This window comes from Calidris pugnax, unplaced genomic scaffold (genome assembly GCF_001431845.1).
Source record: "Calidris pugnax isolate Ruff unplaced genomic scaffold, ASM143184v1 scaffold289, whole genome shotgun sequence".
NCBI lineage: Eukaryota > Metazoa > Chordata > Aves > Charadriiformes > Scolopacidae > Calidris > Calidris pugnax.
Genome location: NW_015091339.1, coordinates 32339 through 49976, shown reverse-complemented (window position 1 = coordinate 49976; position 17638 = coordinate 32339). Strand labels below are relative to the sequence as shown.

Below are 17638 nucleotides of genomic sequence, written 5' to 3'. Positions count from 1 at the left end.
CTTAGAGCAAATGGCTGCGTGGTCCTAACTGTCAGCTGGGCTTAAACCCTGACAACACAGCTCAGGTGACACACACAACATCTCTGAGAGCAAATAAATCAATATTATGAGCAGTGACTATTAAACTAATATAATGAATAATTATAACAAATCTGTTTTAACATGCTCTGGTCAGATCTGTCGTTATCTCAACCCTTCAAGACCCACGTTGGGTGCCAAAATGAACTGTCGTGGTTTAACCCAGCAGGTGTCAAGCACCAGTGGGATGGAGAGGAAAAACAAAAAGAAAGTAAAATTCGTGGGTTGAGAAAAGAGTTTAATAGGACAGTGAAGGAAGAGAAAATAATAATAATAATGGTGAAATGTCATATGGTATGGAACGCCCCTTTGGCCAGGTTGGGTCGACTGTCCTGGCTGTGCTTCCTCACAACTTCTCGTGCACCTCCTCGTGGGCAGAGCAGGGGAATATGAAAAGTTCTTGTCTTAGTATAAGCCCTACTTAGAAACGACTGAAACCACCAGTGCGTTAGCAACGTTATTCTCGTACTAAACCCAAACCACAGCACGGTACCAGCTACGAGGAGGAAAATTAACTCCATCTCAGCCAAAACTGGGGCAGAGAGAAGCTCTATTTCCTGCCAGACTGAAAGCCTGCTTTGAACACCTTCTTGAGGCCACACCTGGAGTATTGTGTCCAGTTTTGGGCACCTCAATGCAAGAGAGATATTGAGGTGCTGGAGCGAGTGCAGAGGAGGGCAACGAAGCTGGTGAGGGGGCTGGAAAACAAATCGTATGAGGAGCAGCTGAGGGAGTTGGGACTGTTTAGTATGAGGAAGAGGAGGCTGAGGGGAGACCTCATCACTCTCTACAACTACTTGAAAGGACATTGTAGAGAGGTTGGTGCTGGTCTCTTCTCACAGGTAATTAGTGACAGAACGAGAGGGAACGGCTTCAAGCTCCAACAGGGTAGGTTTAGATTGAACATTAGGAAGGAATTTTTCACCAAAAGAGTGGTCAGGCATTGGAACAGGCTGCCCAGGGAGGTGGTGGAGTCACCATCTCTGGCTGTGTTTAAGGGACGTTTAGATGCAGTGCTGAGGGACATGGTGTAGGGGAGGACTTTGTAGAGTAGGATAGATGGTTGGACTCGATGATCCCAAGGGTCTCTTCCAACCTGGACGATTCTATGATTCTTTTGTTCATTTTCTGACTTTTGTTTTTCTCATGCAGAGCGGAAGGAGCCCTTCTCTGTCCTCCCGAGCGACGTTTCTTCCCAAAGCCACCAAACGAGTGACATTTACCCAGGAGGAGTTGCCGATCTCGGTTTCGATCTGAAGGGGAACAACTACGAGTCCCATGCCTTGAACTTGCTGGCTGACCTGGCTCTGGGTTCCTGTATTCCCTCGTTTATCCCCAGGGATGGCAGGATAACCCCTGTGTCCTGCAGCCCCTCCAGCAACTCTGCGAAGGAGCAACGGAGTCATCGCAAGCACAAGTCCTCGCGTGTTGGTTCCGACCACGAATACCACAGGGTGGACAAGGTCTCAAAGGGAACCACTTCTCCTAGCAAAGGGTCGCTGAACCAGAAGCTTCCTCCTGCTGAAAAAATAGACTTAAATGATTTGGCTTCTATTCCCAGGGAGAAAAACCTTGGGATTTTCAGCAAGAAGAACAGTGCCAGCCCCAACCCTGCAAAACCCCCAGCGTTGCCTCCAAGAGAGGCTCAAGAAGCCCTTGAGGTGAACAAGCACTCCTTCATCTCTGCTGAGCACTCGTACGCCTCGCAGATGCCTGAGCACTCAAAGAAACACGTGTATCCCAGAGGTTCCCCTTACCCTGGACCAGCACCTTCCAGAAACGGGACGAGGAACCCCCGAACAGGACCTTTGGTTGGGAAAGTCCTGCCTTTCCGCCACCAGCAGAACAGCACCCACCCGCAGCGGCCCTTCGAGGCCGTGGCCGTGAAGCGCAGGAGCAGCCTGGTGTCCCCCAGGCTCAAGGAGAACTTCGCCAAGTCCCACACGGTGAACATCTGCGGCAAGTCGTTGAAGGTGACGTGCCATTGGGAGGCAGAGTATCTCTTCAATCTGGACAGCAGGTACACCAACGATGCCTTGGAGAAAACCGTCATCCGCGCCCTGCACGGGTAAGTCAGTCTGGAAGGCCACCTGCAGGGGATGTCTCTTGCTGGATATCTGGAGCATGTTTGGAAGGGGCTTCCTTTCCTCTTCTTTTGCTTTGCCTTGCGTGTTAAGTGCCTTTTTCCCCTTATGCTCAGGTGCCCAGTTTTGCTGTGTTCAAGCTGGTGGGTGTCTTCCCTGGGGAGAAGGACTTGGGGATACCGGTGGGTGAAAAATTGGACGGGCTGACAATGTGCTCTTGTAGCCCAGAAAGGCAGTTGTATCCCCCTTATGCTCAGGTGCCCAGTTTTGCTGTGTTCAAGCTGGTGGGTGTCTTCCCTGGGGAGAAGGACTTGGGGATACTGGTGGGTGAAAAATTGGACGAGCTGGCAATGTGCTCTTGTAGCCCAGAAAGCCAGTTGTATCTTGGATTGCATCAAAAGAGGGCCAGCAGATTGAGAGAAGTGATTCTGCCCCTCTGCTCTGCTCTGGTGAGACCCCACCTGGAGTATTGCATCCAGCTTTGGAGTCCTCAGCACAGGAGAGACATGTTCCTGTTGGAGCGGGGCCAGAGGAGGCCATGGAGATACTCTGAGAGCTGGAGGCCCTCTGCTGTGAGGACAGGCTGAGACAGTTGGGGGGGTTCAGCCTGGAGAAGAGAAAGCTCCGGGTAGACCTTACTGTCGCCTATTTGATATATAAAGGGGGCTTATAGGAAAGATGGAGAGAGACTTTTTGCCAAGGCCTGTAGTGACAGGACAAGGGGCAATGATTTTAACCTGAGAGAGGGCAGGTTTGGTTTGGACATGAGGAAGAAATGTTTAATGCCAAGGTTGGTGAGATACGGGCCCAGGTTGGCCAGAGAAGCTGTGGCTGCCCCATCCCTGGAGGGGTTCAAGGCCAAGTTGGAGGGGCTTTGAGCAACCTCGTCTAGTGGAAGATGTCCCTGGCATCTTCTCACATGGCAGGGGGTTGGACTGGATGATCTTTAAAGGCCCCTCCTAGTCCAAACCATTCTATGATTCCCATGTCTCTGCAGCTAGAATTGGAGCCTATAGCCATAGACGTGTGTCCTCCTTTGCAGTTATGAGTTTCTCTTTTTTTCGTCAAGTTGGAAACTCACAGAATCACAGAATGATATGGGGTTGGAAGGGACCTCTGGAGATCATCAAGTCCAACATCCTGCCAGAGCAAGGTCACCCAGAGCAGGCTGCACAGGAACATGTCCAGAAAGATTTTGAATGTCTCCAGAGAAGGAGACTCCACCACCTCCCTGGGCAGCCTCTGCCAGGGCTCTGCCACCCTCACAGGAAAGAAGTTCCTCCTCATGTTTAGATGGAACTTTCCATGGTCACGTTTGTGCCCGTTACCCTTTGTCCTGTCCCTGGGCACCACTGAAAAAAGACTGGTCCCATCCTCCTGACACTCACCCTTGAAGGATTGATAAGCGTTGATCAGATCCCCCCTCAGTCTGCTCTTCTCCAGACTAAAAAGACTCAAGTCCCTCAGCCTTTCCTCAGCAGAGAGATGTTCTAGTCCCTTCATCATCTTTGTAGCCTCTGCTGTCCCCTCTCCAGCAGTTCCCTGTCCTTCTTGAACTGGGGAACCCAGTGCTCCAGTTGGGGTCTCCCCAGGGCAGAGCAGAGGGGCAGGATGACCTCCCTGAACCTGCTGGCCACACACACTCTTCTTGATGCCCCCCAGGATGCCATTGGCCTTCTTGGCCACAAGGGCACATTGCTGGCTCATGGATTGTTCCATCAAGCGATCTGTGATTGCAGTGGGGCATTTGCAGCATCCCCTGCATTGAGGCTTAGCACCGTGGGGAACCAGGAGATGACTTACCTAGTCATCCAGAGGGAGGATGAAAATGTTTCAGGCTGTGTTTGCTTTTCCTTCCAGGCCCTGGGACCCTGATCTGCCTGATGATGTAGAAGAGATGAAGCTGATCCTTCATATGTGGGTGGCTCTCTTCTACAGCAAACCCAGCAAACTCCTGAGTAGCAAAAGGAAGGTGGTGGAGCACAGCAACCCCGAGAAGTATGTCTCATTAAACAGCACTGGGGACTTTCTTGAGCTGAGCGATGACGGTGAGGACTGTTTTGGGTTGGAGACTTGCCCTGCAGACTCTCGTTCAGATCCTGACCAGACTCCCAGCAGCTCCCTGGATCACAGCACACCATGCCAGGGATCTTTCCACCCAGAGGAGAGCCCTGCAGACTCTCAGACTGATGCTGCTGGGACTCCCGGTGTTGTCGATAGTATGGTATCATCTTCTTCAGGGGAACTACCCTGTGAGGAGGAGGAACCTACCTCCACAAGCTGTCCCGAGAGCCTTTCCCTCGCTGAACGTGCTGATGAGAGCCCAGCTGTGAAAGACAGGCAGATGGCAGTCCTTCCTGAGGAACGTGTGCCTGATGTCTCAACCATCACTGTGGTAAGAGCTTGGGGTTTGGGTGGCAGGAGTTTACAGGGCACAGAATGCATTTTGCACTTATGGGAGTAGGTTCTTAGGAGAGGTGTGGTCATGGGCTCTCTTAGAGCCAGTTAGTGGGCGTCCTCAAAGCAGGACAGAGAAATGTCCCCCAGCATTTACCTGCCCCAAGTTGGGCGTCCTCAAAGCAGGACAGAGAAATGTATCCCAGCATTTACCTGCCTCAAGTGAGTCCTCAACACAGGAAGGACATGGAGTTGTTGGATGGGGCCAGAGGAGGCCATGGAGACGCTGGGAGGGCTGGAGCCCCTCTGCTGGGAGGGGGGGCTGAGAGAGTTGGGGGGGTTCAGCCTGGAGAAGAGAAGGCTCCGGGGAGACCTTAGAGCCACTTCTAAGAATTCCTAAGAACTTCTAAGTTCCCAAGAACTTCTAAGAGTTCCTAAGAACTCCTAAGAGTTCTTCTGGGGAAGAACTTCTTTGCTGTGAGGGTGGTGAGAGCCTGGCCCAGGTTGGCCAGAGAAGCTGTGGCTGCCCCATCCCTGGAGGGGTTCAAGGCCAGGTTGGAGGGGGCTTAAAGCAACGTGGTCTGGTGGGAGGTGTCCCTGCCCAGGGCAGGGGGCTTGGAACTAGATGATCTTTGAGGTCCCTTCCAACCCAAACCATTCCATGATTCTGTGACACGCAGACATGCTCAGTGTCACCATGAAGAAGCTTTCAGGCCTCAAGTCTGGCTTTGGATGTCCTCTTGGATTGAGCTGACATCCCTGGACTCTGGCACAAGCCATATCTATCCCTGTCCAAGAGAGTGGGGTCTCGATGTAGACGCTGTCCAGGGGGGACAAATCCCAAAGAGCTTGAGCAATTAAAGTGTGGAGCTCGACATCTGTTCCTGGTTTCAGTGTGAGCTTGGACAAGGTCTCAGACTGGCATTTAACAGAGGGACAAGAGGAACCACAAACACCCCAGACTGAGCCTTAAAAGCCTTCCTGTCTCCTGTGGTCACAGCAGCCTAGATGTTTTGAGGGACATGGCACAGGTGGTCCTCTGCTTATTTGGGAGAGCTGAGGTTTGCTTGGAGAGGTTTTCCACACACAGATGGCAGCGCAGTGCGTTGCAGCATTTTCCTTACCCCTCTGCTGAAGTCAGTTAATATTCCATTCTGGGGATGGTCTTTAAAATTACTTTTTACAGTTTCTATGGTCTGCAGGATGGTCAGGAGTGGAGGCGATTGGGTAAATATAAAACATGGGTGTCTGCTGACATTTTACTTAGGGACAGGGTTTAGTGGTGGTTTTTGTCAGCGTTGGGTTGATGGTTGGACTCGAGGATCTGAAAGGTCCCTTCCAACCCAGACAATTCTATGAATCCACAATTTTTCAAGCCTGAATTCTGTGGGACTCTGCTTGTCGGCTGCAGTGGGGATGGCAGGGGCTCACACAGGGTAAGGACTCACTCTGGACTGATGTTAGAGCCAAACTCAAACCTGTTCTCCCCGGTTGCTGTTGGGATGGTTGCACTCACAAAGTTTGAGGGTTTAAAATATCTGTAGAATCATAGAATCATTGAGGTTGGAAGAGACCCTTGGGATCATCGAGTCCAACCATCTACCCTACTCTACAAAGTCCTCCCCTACACCATATCCCTCAGTACCCCATCTAAACGTCCCTTAAACACAGCCAGGGATGGTGACTCCACCACCTCCCTGGGCAGCCTGTTCCAATGCCCGACCACTCTTTGGGTGAAAAATTCCTTCCTAATGTTCAATCTAAACCTACCCTGTTGCAGCTTGAAGCCGTTCCCTCTTGTTCTGTCACTAATTACCTGTGAGAAGAGACCAGCACCAACCTCTCTACAGTGTCCTTTCAAGTAGTTGTAGAGAGTGATGAGGTCTCCCCTCAGCCTCCTCTTCCTCATACTAAACAGCCCCAGCTCCTTCAACCTGTATCCATGTCCCAGCTCCCTCATTCACCTCTTTTGAAGATTAAACTCTGAATTGTGTTGTTTCAGGAGGACCCACCCAAGGAGGGAGTGTCGGATGCTACGATTGCCCCCAGCCCTTCTGAAGAGCTTCGAGATGCCGAGAAGCCCCCACCTGTGTTGAACGGGGAAAACCTCTGCAGCCAAACCCTGAATCCCAGTGCAGCTCCCTGGAGTGATGCACCAAGTGAGCTGTGTGGACCTGGAGAGCAGCAGGAGAGTGGGTGGGCAGCAGGGTCAGGGGGTGTCCCTGGCCCTCCGGAGGACAGGGACAGCTTGGGAGATGCTGGGCACTCTACGGAGGTTGAGGACAGCAGCTTGGCCACCAGCAACGGACCACAACGTCCCTGTGATTTGATACCCTTAGAAGCATGTCCCAAAACTGCCAAGCCCACTGGTGCCAGCGAGGAAGGGAAGGAATCACAAGACCCCTTTGGACATCCAGAAAAAGAGGAGAAAGAGGTGGAAGAGGGAAAAAAAGAGAAAGAGGATTCTGAGTATGAAAACACAGCCCTGGGGCCTGTTGATTTAGCGTTTTCTGAGAGCGGTGATGCCGACGTGGAGCATGAACACAGTGAGCAGAAGCCAGTGAATTCAGCATGTCCAAAGGACTTTGGAGTTCCTGGAGAGGGCCCTGCTGCCTCAGCGTCCCCCTGCCCGGGCAGGTCAACACCAGTATTGTCAGAGGAGACTGGGACTGAGACTGGTCCTCAAGGGCTTCCTGGTGAGGTGGCACCAAGCCTGGACACGCTGCAGAAGCCCTGTGAGGCATCTGCCACCCCAGATGCAGAGACAAATGGTGTTGGTTTGGCACAAGCAGCCAGTCCAGACCGCGTGGGGTCACCTTGTGACAGCAGGTTGATGCCATCATCACCATCTGATCCGAGCCTGGTGTGTGGGACGCAGCCAGACAGCATTACAGGCAACGTGGGACCTGCTGGAGAAACGCTTGAAGACAGCTTGGAGCAGAAGGACAAGGACTGTTCGCCCTCTGCAGAAAGGTTGGAGCCTGCTGGGAGCAAAGCTGCTGGCACAGCTGGCCTGGAGTCACCATGTGGCCAGGGGCCATCACTAACATTGTCCCCTGACTCCAGCTCGGTCTGCGTGGCATCTCTTGATGGAACAACAGATCTGGGGGCTGCTCCAGAAGACCAGGAGGCCATGGCAAGCATCCAGTCTCCATTGCAGAGCGACCTGGGAGGGAGCAGCTGCCTTTCCCAAAGGGATGGTGGTGACTTTTGTGCTGACCTCGCTTCGCTGAGTGAATCAAACCAAGAAGGGGACAAGGTTTTGGTGGAAGAACAGAGTAGCAGCCCTTCTGCCAACCACACAGATGTGTCCCGGGGAGCAGATGACAGCCAGGGCTTCGCCTTCGACCGTACAGCCCTAGCAGGTGGCTCTGAAGCTGGGGAGAGCCATGGTGCAGAAAAGTCCCCCAGGAGTGACAAAACGAACACAACGATGGTAATTAATGCACCGGAGGAGCCAGAGCCCTCTCTTCATCACCTCCTGCAATCAGAGCCCTCCTCCTCCTCGGTGGGAGAGGGGACATCTGCCATGAAGGAGCACCCCAAGGAGCAGCAGAGCTTCCCAGACGGCCTGTCCCTACCTGCCCGCACAGATTTGGCTCCTGCTTCTCCCCCCAAGCAGGACCCTCTTCCTCGTGGTGGAGATGGAGACACCTCCCACCACTTGTTAGAACAAAGTGAGCGGTGGCCAGTCCCGTGCCAAAATGAGAAGCCCAACCAGCAAGTAGGTCCTGCAGAGGTGGCTACCGAGAGCCTGGACGGCTCATTAAAGCCCAGTTGTGCAGAGGAGGTGACAAAAGACACGGGTCCCTGCTGTGCAGAGGTGGCAGAGAGCTCCCCCCGGGATGTGGTGGTACCAGGTAGCCCCAGTTGGACGCCTCCTTCTCCTCCACACAACCACAAGGCAGGTCTGCATGGCATTGAGCTGGACTCAGCCCTCCATACGTACCCCGAGATGTGCTCCCCCAGCGTGAGTCTGGCTCCAGGTGGTTCCCCAACATCCTACTACGTGGAACAGACACCACTGGGTGCTTGCTCCAGGTGTGCCAGCCTTGGGGACATGGGAGAGAGCCTTGAGGAGGAGGAACCCATCCCATGTGAGGATTCAGAAGGAGGAAGCAGCCTCCCTCTTGCCAGTCCCGCGTCTTTTTTGGAGGGGGAGTCGCTCACACCGCTGTGCGAGTCCCTGTTGGCGTGCAGGCATGAGGCTGAGGGATCTGACACCTTTGCTGATGTGCACCATGGCAGAGTGGAGGTGGAAGAGGGAGAAATCCCCACTCCCCCCTTCCCAATGTCACCGTCAGGATCACGCAGGGGGATTTCAGGAGAGAGCCTGGAGCTTAGTGACACTGAGGATCTTTCAGACACGCTCCCGAGGTCCAAGCAGCTCCTTGGCAGAGACAGACACATGGACTCAACCTCTGAAGGTCTGTTTGAGTTCTCCTCCAGTGACTCAGACCAGGAATATTTTGGGGGATCTGCAGATGTTGCGGACGCAAGGACTAACTGTGACTCCTCCTCTCCAAGCTTGGTGGGGTGCAGGGAGGACTGGGGCTCGCTGGGCATGGAGGGGGGCTCATGGGGTGATCATGGCTGGTTGATCACCCCGGGACAAGCCAGCAGTAGGTACGTTCCACCCTACGTCAACATTAGGGACAGGCAGGGGATCTCCAAGGACTACCAGAACTTTGTGGTCACCACAAAGCACCCGGAGAGGATGGGAAATGTTCAACCTTGGAAGAGGCGCAGCCACCGCGCGGGGCAGTCTCCTTTGGTAAGGTCACTGATGGGGACTTGGAGGGGTTTTGAGGAGATCACCCAGCGCACGTTGGACATGGAGTGCCTCCGTTTCCATTATAAGCTAAAACAAATCCTAAGGAATAGGAACCCGCCCTTTTCTACCTCCAAAAGCATCTTTCCAAAAGACTTTGCTCCCCGGGTGATGTCCGAGACGTTGCCCGTGCGAGAAGCTCCCGTCCCACTCTCCCCACGGAGCAGGAGCCCTTTGAAGGTGACGCTCCTGCCCTCCCACACGTGGCCGAGGGGCTGGTGTGGGGATCCCTGTGCCCCACGGTGGGACGACCTCTGGGACAACAGGAGCAGGTCCAGATCCCGAACCAGCAGCCAGGACCACGTGGCCCCTTTCCACCTCAACAAGCTCAGATATGATAATAAGCTAAAGGACTCACGAGGGGACATCGCCGTCATCCTGGACGAGTACGCCGAGCTCAACAGGGTGAGGCTGAGCAGGGCGGACACGGGGGACAGAGGGATGGCCCCAGCACCAAGGGAGACCAGGAACGAGTGGTCCCACGTGTCCCATCCCGTCAGGATGACCGCCTTCCAGGAGATGGTCGCCGACCTGTGTAGCACCTTGCGTTTCCGCCTGCGGAGCGTGGCCGAGGAGGCCTGTGGCCGTGCCGGCATGTTCTACCTGGTGGAGACGGGCGAGGACCCTTTCTTTGCAAGAGTGAAGGTAACAGCTGGTTCCTGCCGGCCTGGCTGGGGATGGGTGGCCCTGGGGTGAGAGCTTGAGGGCATAAGTTAAAATCGTAGAATAATTTAGGTTGGAAAAGACCCTTGAGACCATGGAGTCCAACCGTTAACCCAACGCTGACAAACTCAACAGGGTGAGGCTGAGCAGGGCGGACACGGGGGACAGAGGGATGGCCCCAGCACCAAGGGAGACCAGGAGCGAGTGGCCCCGAGTGTCCCATCCCATCAGGATGACCGCCTTCCAGGAGATGGTCGCCGACCTGTGTAGCACCCTGCGTTTCCGCCTGCGGAGCATGGCCGAGGAGGCCTGTGGCCATGCCGGCATGTTCTACCTGGTGGAGACGGGCGAGGACCCTTTCTTTGCAAGAGTGAAGGTAACAGCCGGGTCCTGCCAGCCTGGATGGGGATGGGTGGCCCTGGGGTGAGAGCTTGAGGGCATAAGTTAAAATCGTAGAATAATTTAGGTTGGAAAAGACCCTTGAGACCATGGAGTCCAACCGTTAACCCAACGCTGACAAAACCACCACTAAACCATGTCCCTCAGCACCACGTCTGCCCGGCTTTTAAATACCTCCAGTGGTGGAGCACTGGAACAGGTTGCCCAGGGAGGTGGTTGAGGCCCCTTCCCTGGAGATATTCAAGGTGAGGCTTGATGAGGCCCTGGGGAACCTGGTCTAGTTGGGGGTGTCCCTGCTGACTGCGGGGAGGTCGGACTAGATGACCTTTGGAGGTCCCTTCCGGCCTGGGCAATTCTATGACTCTATGACTTTATGGTGACTCAACCACCTCCATGGGCAGCCTCTTCCAAGGCTTGACAACCCTTTTGGTGCAGCAGAACCCTCACCAGCTCCGTTGCCCTTCTCTGGACACATTCCAGTACCTCTCCTGGTGCGACGTGAAGCCATTTCGTCTTGTCCTATCACTTGAACATCCCCTGGGCCAAAACAAATCAGAGCTGCAGCAGGAGGAACTACCTGAACTACCTGAACACTTGTGCTCCAGACCCCTCCCCATTTCCATTGCCCTTCTCTGGACACACTCCAGTACCTCTCCTGGTGCAACGTGAAGCCATTTCTTCTTGTCCTATCACTTGAACATCCCCTGGGCCAAAACAAATCAGAGCTGCAGCAGGAGGAGCCCAAACTCAGCTCCTGCAAGGTGGCTTTTGGTTGAGCTCTCGTTAAAGGGTTGGGAACTCGGGGAGGGTGATTGAGCAGGAAGATGAGCTGCTCCAAAAGAGCAAGGAGGCCTGATGTTTGGTACGGTGAGATGCTGGAGGTGGTTTTCTAAAAGGTTTTTGCCACCTAAGGTAAATGGCTGCTCCTTCCCCCTCTGACTGGAGCCCCAGCATGGAGTACAGAGTGGCTTTGACAGAGGGACACCAGGGTGCCTGGTTGGGGTCGCTGTCTCATCCCTCCCTCCTTGTCCCCAAAACACGTGTGTGCCTGGAGCGCGGCACTGCCGGTGTGAAGACAGTCTCTGTACAAACCTTCTTGAACCATTTCTGTTTCAGGCCTTGCTGAAGAAAGACGGCCGCGTGGAGGTCGAACCTCTGAGCTTCTGCGAAGCCAAACACCCAGGTGTCAACAGGCTCCTTGTCATCATCAGGAACAAGGACATTTCCTCACACATCCACAATGTAAGGCCTGAACCCATTCTTTTTTTTTTTTTTTTCCTATCATCACTAGTTTTGAGTATCAGGATCCATTCTAAAGATTTTAAATTTTACACTATATATGCATAGGATCTGGATGCCCATGAGACAACAGTGTGCCCTTGTGGCCAAGAAGGCCAATGGCATCCTGGGGGACATCAAGAAGAGTGTGACCAGCAGGTGGAGGGAGGTCATCCTGCCCCTCTGCTCTACCCTGGGGAGGCCCCATCTGGAGCACTGAGTCCAGTTCTGGGCTCCCCAGTTCCAGAAGGACAGGGAACTGCTGGAGAGGGGACAGCAAAGAGCTACAAAGATGATGAGGGGCCTGGAGCATCTCTCTGATGAAGAAAGGCTGAGGGACTTGGGTCTTTTTAGTCTGGAGAAGAGAAGGCTGAGGGGGGATCTGATCAATGCCTATAAATCCTTCAAGGGTGGGTGTCAGGAGGATGGGGCCAGGCTTTTTTCAGTGGTGCCCAGTGACAGGGCAAAGGGTAACGGGCAAAACATGACCATGGGAAGTTCCATCTCAACATGAGGAGGAACTTCTTTCCTTTGGGGGTGTCAAAGCCCTGGAAGAGGCTGCCCAGAGAGGTGGTGGAGTCTACTTGTCTGGAAACATTCCAAACCCACCTGGACATGTTCCTGTGTGACCCGCTCTGGGTGGACCTGCTCTGGCAGGGGGTTGGACTTGGTGATCTCCAGAGGTCTTTTCCCAACCCCATATCATTCTGTGATACAGCTGTAGGTTTAATTGTTGGTCTCTGCAGATGCACCATTTACTGTAGGAACAGTGCTTTGTGAAGAGTTGTTAAAAAGAAGTAGTTCAGAAACACGAAGCCTGTCATTTGTGCTTTTCTTCTCTCTCCATGTTTGATCGTTGCGTAACATCGCCTGGTGTAGCCCAACTCAAGGGGGTCAGGCTGGACTTACCTTCTGTAACAGAGCAGTTCAGCCAGGCTTTGGCTTGTGGCCTGCAGTGAATATTGCAGGAGACCTACTTGCCTGTAGCTCCCTGTATTGTTGTCCACCACTTTGGGGTCGGGCAGTGGAGACATGAGGGTTGAGATGATGCAGAAGATGCTGAGGTGGGTTCCCTGGGTCTCCAGGAGCCGGGGTGAGCTGCAGGGAGGTGCAAATGCTGTTGAAACTCAGCTGCGTGTGTGAAAACATCTCTGCCTTGAGCAGGTCCCGTGTTTGCTGAAGCTCAAGTGCTGTCCAAACGTGGTGTTTGCTGGGGTGGATGACCCTGAAGATGTGACAGCTCACACGTACCAGGAGCTGTTTCATACCGGTGGCTTCGTGGTGTCGGACAACGAGGTGTTGGAAACGGTAACGCTGGGTGAGTCTTGTGGTGGCCTCTTGCCAAACTCCACGTTAGCTGGTCCATCGACACCTTCCAAAAACTTCCTTGCTTCTGCTTTATTGGGGAAATTCTTTCCATCTATGTGACATTTGAGACCACATCTGGATAGCGGGTCCTGGTCAGGGCTCCCAAAAACATCTAAGCACAACAGGGGCCACCAAGATGGCCAGGGGCTGGAGCAGGGGTTGCAGAAGGACATTCAGCCTGGAGAAGGGAGGGCAAAGGGGAGACCTTGTTGCTGTCTTGGGGTCACTGATGGGAAGGGAGCCACAAAGCTCCTGGAGATGTGCCATGATGGAGGCAAGAAGTGACGGGGACAAGTTGTACTTGTCCTTTTGAGATATTAGGGGGAAAAATTGACACCAAGTGTGTTCAAACACCAGGAGAGGAGCCCAGTTTCACATCTCCATCCTTGGAGATACTCAAACCTCACCTAGATAGAGCCCTCAGCAACCTCAGGTGGCCCAACTTTGAGCAGGGCTTGGGCCGGAGACCCACCAAGCCCCACTTCCACCCTTGGTTACCCTCTGGCTCTTGCTGTCTCCCCAGGCCAACTGAAAGAAGTAGTGAAGGTGCTGGAGAAGCTGAACAGAAGCGGGAGGTGGAAGTGGCTCCTTCACTACAAGGAGAGCAAGAAGCTCAGAGAAGACATCAGGTAACGGCTCTGCGGTGGGGACTCCCTTGTCCCTGCTGTCCCCATCACCTCAGCAAGGACGTACCCACCGTGGTGGAGTGTGGTGTCCCTTTTTACCCTCAGTGCAGGGACAGAGGATGAGTTAGGTGCCTCAGGTTGGATTTTGGCCTCTTATGAGGAGAATTTCAATATTTTTGTTTAAATAAGAACTTCTATTATCTGTGAAGAGAGCGTGTGCCTCAAGTATGGCCTTGCCAGAGGTTGGCATTGGCTTGCTGGGAAGTAAAGCGTGATAGATCTTTTTTATGTCTATATGAGATGGAGCAGCAGGACAGGGGACCTGGAGAGGATCAGATGGCCTGAAACCTGTCCTGCACGTGATCCTGGATGAGGCAGAGCTCTGGCAGCTGCTTCGTGCACCCCGCTGGGTCTCCATAAGGCAGTTCCCCCCCTCTCTTTGGCAGAGATGCCCTCTGTGAGCATCACAGCCTGCAAAAGGGGCTTGAGGAACGGCACAAATTTTGTTTGAGGAGCTGCACGCTCCAAAAGCTGCCTCTGCAGACACCTCCCATCATGGAATCGTATCATGGGATCACAGAACGGTTTGGGTTGGAAGGGACCTTAAAGATCATCCAGTTCCAACCCCCTGCCCTGGGCAGGGACACCTCCCACCAGACCAGGTTGCTCCAAGCCCCCTCCAACCTGCCCTTGAACCCCTCCAGGGATGGGGCAGCCACAGCTTCTCTGGCCAACCTGGGCCAGGCTCTCACCACCCTCACACCAAACAAGTTCTTCCCCACATCTCATCTCCAATTCCCCTCTTTCAGGGTCAAACCCTTCCCCCTCCTCCTATGGCTCCCCTCCCTCATCAAGAGTCCCTCCCCATCTCTCCTGGAGCCCCTTGAGGGACTGGAAGGGGCTTTAAGGTCTCCCTGGAGCCTTCTGGGAGAACCTGGGAGTTCTTGTGGACAACAGGATGACCATGAGCCAGCAATGTGCCCTTGTGGCCACGAAGGCCAATGGCATCCTGGGGGGCATCAAGAAGAGCGTGGCCAGCAGGTGGAGGGAGGTCATCCTGCTCCTCTGCTCTGCCCTGGGGAGGCCCCATCTGGAGCACTGGGACCAGTTCTGGGCTCCCCAGTTCCAGAAGGACAGGGAACTGCTGGAGAGGGGACAGCAAAGGGCCACAAAGATGATTAAGGGCCTGGAAAGAGAAGACTGAGGGGGGATCTGATCAATGCTTATAAATCCTTCAAGGGTGGGTGTCAGGAGGATGGGGCCAGGCTTTTTTCAGTGGTGCCCAGGGACAGGACAAGAGGAAATGGGCATAAACTTGAGTATAAGAAGTTCCATCTCAACATGAGGAGGAACTTCTTTCCTGTGAGGGTGGCAGAGCCCTGGAAGAGGCTGCCCAGAGAGGTGGTGGGGTCTCCTTCTCTGGAAACATCCAAACCCTGCCTGGACACGTTCCTGTGCAACCTGCTCTGGGTGGACCCACTCCGGTGGGGGGGTTGGACTAGATGATCTCCAGAGGTCCCTTCCAACCCCATATGATGATTCTATGGTTCCAACCCAAACCATTCAGTGATTCTTTGGGGAGTGGGATGAAGTCCCTTCACCTTGTCCCTCTCCCCGCAGGGTGGACGCCAACGCCCGCAAGAAGCACTTGATCCTCCAGTCGTGCCAGGGAGCCGAGCTGGTGGAGGTCCTGCACTTCCACACCTGCGACACCACCTCCTCCCCCACCTCCCACTCCCTCAGCTGCTTGTTGGACCTGCAGGTTCAGCGCGTCAGCGCCCGCTTCGCCGTCTATCTCACAGGTGAGGACGGGACCCAGCCTGGGAGGGACACAAAAAACCCACCCCCTTTTCATCCCATTTCTCCTAGAATCACTTATTTGAGGTAGGAGGTGAGGTGGGAGCTGAGCCATTGCAAATCGGGGCAGTAAAAGGCAAAAATGAAGAGATATTTATTTTTTTTTAGGAGCTCTGCTTAAATTTTGGCAATTTTTTGAGCCTGCAAGGCAAAAATGAAGAGATATATATATATTTTTTTAGGAGCTCTGCTTAAATTCTGGCAATTTTTCGAGCCTGTGGATGGTTTTAGGTCACCCTCCCATTCTGGCCTTGCTGGGCAGAGGCTGTTGGTGAAGTGGCGCTGGTCGTCTGCTCATGGAATAGCTGCCAGTGGGATTTTGGGGTGTTTTCTGTAGTTTTTGGAACAACCTCGTTCGCTTGTTTGAATTCGGGTGCCTCTCCTTCCTTTGCAGAGAAGCCCGGCCTCAGCAGGGAGGTCCTCGAAAGCAAAGGAATCCTTGTGGCCGACGTCAACACCTTCCTTGGGACGGTGCAGAAAGTGGCTGCCCCATTTAGGAGAAATTACTGGTAAGGAGGTGGCGAGGCAGGGGGGAAGCTCAGGATCAACCTTTTCTCCCCCAAAAAGTTTGGGGAACAGATTTAGACTGGAGATGAGGAGAGGGTTCTTCACTGTGAGGGTGGTGGAGCACTGGAACAGGTTGCCCAGGGAGGTGGTTGAGGCCCCTTCCCTGGAGATATTCAAGGAGAGGCTCGACGAGGCCCTGGGCAACCTGGTCTAGTTGGGGGTGTCCCTGCTGACTGCGGGGGGCCGGACTAGATGACCTTTGGAGGTCCCTTCCGGCCTGGACAACTCTATGACTCTAAGAGCAGACTGAGGGGGGATCTGATCAACACCTATGAATACTTCAAGGGTGTGTGTCAGGAGGATGGGGCCAGGCTTTTTCCAGTGGTGCCCAGGGACAGGACAAGCGGGGATGGGCACAAACTTGAACTTAAGAAGTTCCATCTCAACATGAGGAGGAACTTCTTCACTGTGAGGGTGGCAGAGCCCTGGCAGAGGCTGCCCAGAGAGGTGGTGGAGTCTCCTTCTCTGGAGACATTCAAAACTCACCTGGACACGTTCCTGTGGGACCTGCTCTGGGTGGACCTGCTTTGGCAGGGGGTTGGACTTCATGGTCTCCAGAGGTTCCCCAAATTACTCTGGGATTGTGTTGGAGCTGGGTGTCCCCCAGCCAAGCAGGGACCTTTCCCAGGATCTGCTCTGACTTTGATGACACTCAGGGATGACTCCTGAAGCCGTAGCAGGGATGGGCAACAGGAAACACTCCAGCACTTGCCCTGGGGAAGCTCCAGTGGGTCTTTGGTGCTGCCCAGAGCCGGGAGGGGAGCAATTAACCCCATGTCACCTCTCTGTGTTGCAGGTGATGAAGCAAAACCAGTGTCATGGCTGCTCCTGGGGCCCCGCGGCGCCGGTTTGGGGCATCCCTGGTCCTTTTTGGGACGGCCCCCACATCCTGGTGGGTTCCAGGAGCCAGGGGGGGCCAGGGGGGGTAAAGTTGGCTCAGATTCTGTAGATAAAATTATTTAAAGGTTGGGGATGTAAATCCTCCCCCAGGGATTTACTCCCTGCCCATCCCTCCACCCGAGTTGCGTGGAGGAGAGAGGTTATTTTAACATATTGACACGGTTTTAAATTATTATTATTGGGAGTGTTTTCAAAGTCATTTAGTGCAGCTGATGGGGGAAAAGAAATAGGAAAATAATAGATATTTAAAAACAAAAAACCACCGTTTACTTGAAGGTTAAGACCCATAAGGAGTCCAGGATAATAAATGCATTTTCCACGTGGCTGGTGCTGTACACGCTCTCCACGACGTGTGTGTTTGCCCCTGGGGGGGTGGGGGGGTGCTTTAAAGGGGTGTTGGCAATCGTGGCCCCCCCCTGTTTTTAATGGTTCAAGCCACCCCCTGTTGCCTCTTGGTACCGTTTGACTGCAGGGAGCGGAGCGCGTCGAAAAGCTTGTAAATAGCCAGAAAAAAAAAAAAAAAAAAACACAGGAACAAAAACGCTCTTATTTATGGTTGTGATGGCAAACAAGCCGGGGGGGGGGAATGG

The 17638-nt window shown here is 53.8% G+C and overlaps 1 protein-coding gene across 3 annotated transcripts in view; it reads left to right on the top strand.

Annotated features, from left to right (window-relative positions):
- Positions 1-17575, top strand: part of FAM208B (family with sequence similarity 208 member B) — a 70599-nt gene extending 53024 nt beyond the window's left edge. For all 3 annotated transcript variants that reach the window (XM_014961011.1, XM_014961009.1, XM_014961010.1), the window contains 9 exons: positions 1231-2146; positions 4023-4557; positions 6562-10035; positions 11569-11694; positions 12895-13048; positions 13622-13727; positions 15345-15526; positions 15976-16090; positions 16945-17575. In XM_014961011.1, the coding sequence (XP_014816497.1) occupies positions 1231-2146; positions 4023-4557; positions 6562-10035; positions 11569-11694; positions 12895-13048; positions 13622-13727; positions 15345-15526; positions 15976-16090; positions 16945-16948 (5612 nt within the window). In that variant the 3' untranslated portion in view covers positions 16949-17575. The remainder of the gene's footprint in view (positions 1-1230; positions 2147-4022; positions 4558-6561; positions 10036-11568; positions 11695-12894; positions 13049-13621; positions 13728-15344; positions 15527-15975; positions 16091-16944) is intronic.
- Positions 17576-17638: the final 63 nt, after the last annotated feature.